This window comes from Temnothorax curvispinosus, unplaced genomic scaffold, assembly GCF_003070985.1.
Source record: "Temnothorax curvispinosus isolate PA1 unplaced genomic scaffold, ASM307098v1 QBEX01009458.1, whole genome shotgun sequence".
In the NCBI taxonomy this organism is placed as follows: Eukaryota; Metazoa; Arthropoda; class Insecta; order Hymenoptera; family Formicidae; genus Temnothorax; species Temnothorax curvispinosus.
Genome location: NW_020219238.1, coordinates 1 through 3,831, shown reverse-complemented (window position 1 = coordinate 3,831; position 3,831 = coordinate 1). Strand labels below are relative to the sequence as shown.

The following is a 3,831-nucleotide window of genomic DNA, read 5'->3' as shown; positions in this document are numbered from 1 at the left end:
TGTAAGCATTCCCTTTTTTGCAAAGTTTTGAAGTGCAGCATCACTTTTTAAGGAATAGTTTTTAAGAAGTTCTTCAAAATCCTATAAGAAAGTACAAGAAATAGAAAGATTTTAACACTCCTATAAGATCTGACAATTTTAAAATTAATTATAGGAGCAGAGTAAAGTATTATCTATAATATAATTTAGTTACAGTATTGTTTAGATTACAATTTTAAAATTGCAGGCACGTTAATTAAGTTATGACACTTATCAGTATATACATATGTACTTCCATTATAAATATCGAAATTCCAGCGTAACAGCCAAGAGAGCAACGTTATTCTGTTCATGCAAAGTATAATAAATGACCATTTGTTTATTTATATGCTATTTGTGAATGTGCACATGGATTTGTGTGCAATTTTTAACGAAAATTAGTGCTATTGATTTAATAATGCGACTGATTTAATAATAAGATATAACTGAATAATTTTGTAACCATATTGTAAACAATTATTTAAGCCACAAAATGAGATTTACCAAAACTGTCAATTCTTCACACGCTTTAAAAGATCGAAAATGTCGGCTGCACTGGGGTTGAGAACTCTCCTCAGTTCGTTTTCTTTTATTTCCTTGAACTGCAGAAGTAAAATTCGAAACGGATGGTAAAGATGGGGATATTCTTTCTGAATCTTTATGCTCAGTAAACAGGTCCTAAAAAAGTGAAAATAAATTTCTATCATATAAACATTTTTTTTATTTCAATATAAAAACTTTAATTGTTAGACAAAATCTGAAATATATCAATCCACAAGTGATTTATATATGTATAATTATATGCGTCTATATATAAAAAAATATAATTTATTATGTAGATAATTATAGATCTATATAACTATATCTAAACATATATAAATATATTTCAGTTTTGTCATACATTTAAATTAATGTTACTATATAAAATACCATATAAGAATATAAGATCATATAGAAATAATTATTTGATTTAAGATGAAGATGCCATCTTACCACTGTAGACTCTTCAGGTAATATTGATCTAGGTATTGCTTGATCCTGTATTTCTTGAGGTATATCTTGAGATATTTCTTGAGGTATCAATATATCAAGCACTGGTATGTTTTCCGTGGTTAATTGTGTATCAGTTTTCTTAGAAATCTATAAATAAAAACTAAGAGCATTAATTGTAATTCAATATAGATATTAATTTTATAAATATTTAAAGTGTTATTAAATTTTTAGAAAAAAAATTAAAATTAAAGTTAATTAAAGTGCATGCTTGGTAAAAAATACCTCTCCTTGAATATTACATACATCAGCTACTAGATTTTTCCAACTAGAAAGGAAACCTGCTCGCAATCCTATTTGAGGAATTAATTCTTTTATTAATTCCTCATTTAATGCTAATAACCTTTTCATGCTATTTATTTTTTGACCTAAGAAAAATGAAAGACATAAAAGGAACCACTTGAATTGAAACATACAACGTACTTTATATTTGTGCAATGACTAATAAAGAAGAAAGTATAATATTCTGCGAATCAGAGAGAAGCTTTAAAGCGACAGATTGGCAGTCTACTGATTCTTAGGCCGGTATTCATAGTCGGATCTTATTTCAAGACCGTCTTAAGTAACATCTTAAGATGCTAATACGGCTCTGTGATTGGTTAGTGACATCTTAAGATTGTACTTGAGACGGTCTTAAATATAAGAACCGACTATGAATACCGGCCTTTACAGCCACTTTTCGATATAATTAAAAAGTTGTAAAATCGTTATTTGACACGTGCTACATCAAAAATTTATCAAGAATAAATCCATATAACTATGGAGCATTTTCTTGATTTATAAATTACATAAATACGCATATTAAACATCGATTTTGCAGCTTAGCTTCTCTCTGTTTGTAACACATACGCAAAGGAAGACTGTCTTCCTTTGGAAGAAGCACTGTCTGTCTGATATCTTGCGAATTGGAACACCTGACAAGCTTATCGTACGACAATATGAAATATTAGGCTAAGAAATTAGAAAATTTAAATTGTAGTCATTGATCTGCAACAATATTCAGCAGAAGAGTCGTCGATTTCTGGCGAGAGTGACGGCGATGTCGATAGTCGCGGAACTCGCGGATATCCCGAGGAATGTCCGCGAACACGGGGCAGCGGCACCGACTGCTCAGACTTCCGTCGGCGCGGGCGACGACTCGCGGACGACGGCGACGGCGAGACTTTGCTGACGGGGACGAGAGAGACACGTCCAGGACACGGCGTTCGCACGTTGCTTCCTCGGTGACCGTATATCGGCCGTACGGCACGCTCGCTCGTGGTCTCCTCGCGTCTGCACGACGACGACGACGAGATTCTTCCACGCGGACGGACACGATACGCTCAGAGCTAAACACGATACCGACCCTTCTCAAAAACTGGAAACCGCGAATATGGAAACCTCAATCACATTGTCGCGTGTATATTGCTGTTAGTTGGACTACTAGTCTGGGACTATTATAGGTTCAGTTAATACTTCATTCATGCATAAATATATCGCAGAAACTTACTTATAAACATCTGCGTGAGGTCAGCCAGGTCCTCTTCTTCGAGCCACTTTATAACTTTCTCTTCCATTATGTGAACGTGATAAGATCGATCGCGCCACTGAGATTCGTTAAAACAAAAGATAATTCTTAGCTTCAAAGGATATATTCTAAAAAGAAGAATATATTCTCATCCATTAAGAATATGTGTTAAGAGGGCTTGCAAAGTATATAGTCCTCTTATTTCGAGAATACAATTTTTTCGCGAAACGGTGATATACCGCCAATGTATTTATTTCTATTTTCAAACTTTGAATTTTTTTTTAATGTTGCAATTCTAAACTGTAAATTTCTTTTAAATGATTTTCTTTTATACTACTCATATTTTCTTCATGCTTTTGTTTAATATATGCTAGTTGCTGTTCTTTTGTTCCATCACTTGCTTTATGCGTTCAATACGTAATGTTGCTTCTGTGTTCGATTGACCTTGTTTGACCTTGTTTATGTTCTTGGAATATGTTAATGTCCACTAAAGGTCCATAAACTGAATGGGCAACAGGAATCATGCCTCTTCGTAAAATGTATAATTATCTTAAATATCATCAATCCTGCAAAAAAAAATCATATAATTAGTTCTCACAAAATTATTGGAATTTATATTGAGAGTTCTAAATTAATATAATTACGGACAATACTTGAAATACTTGAATTTGTACTTTACAATTACCTTGAGAAAGAGATAAATTATATATATATAAATTTAGATTACTTTATACTTTAAAGAATTATACACTTTTCAAGATTTTTAACATATACGTTATATTTTAAATAAATTAAAATCAAAATAATACACTTGTGATGCAAACACGTTAATATAAATATATGTTTAAAAATTGTATAAATAAAGGTAATACGGAAAAAAATTAGAATATTAGCTAGAAGGAAAGAAGAGTAATGTGAGTTAAATTGAAATACAATCACATGTAACAAACTTTCATATATCGATATATTAAAAAAAAATGTACAGAATTCCTCTGTCTATATTAAATTTTTTTTCTAGAAATGTCGTAATTATTACAAAAAACAAGATTTAGTATTACGGATAATCGTGTGAAAAAAAGGTATGCAAAGTAAAATATTATGCTGAAGCAATAAATTATCACACACAAAAAGGCATATCTGCATATGAATAGCATAAGACCATGCATCTAGATCAATGAGCATCTTATGTAAATTAATATGACGACTTTATGATGAATGCTCATTGATTTAGCGGTCTTAAGGCTGTGGCACATAAA

At 31.5% G+C, this 3,831-nt stretch overlaps 1 protein-coding gene across 1 annotated transcript; it reads right to left on the bottom strand.

Moving 5' to 3' along the window:
- Positions 1-44: 44 nt before the first annotated feature.
- Positions 45-2,624, bottom strand: LOC112459052 (the record flags this gene model as incomplete). Its single annotated transcript, XM_025022951.1, has 5 exons — positions 2,558-2,624; positions 1,294-1,436; positions 1,012-1,158; positions 523-696; positions 45-81 (listed from the first exon to the last, which is right to left on the bottom strand). Coding segments are annotated over exons 1-5 (568 nt in total), but the record flags the coding sequence as incomplete, so codon positions are not given.
- Positions 2,625-3,831: the final 1,207 nt, after the last annotated feature.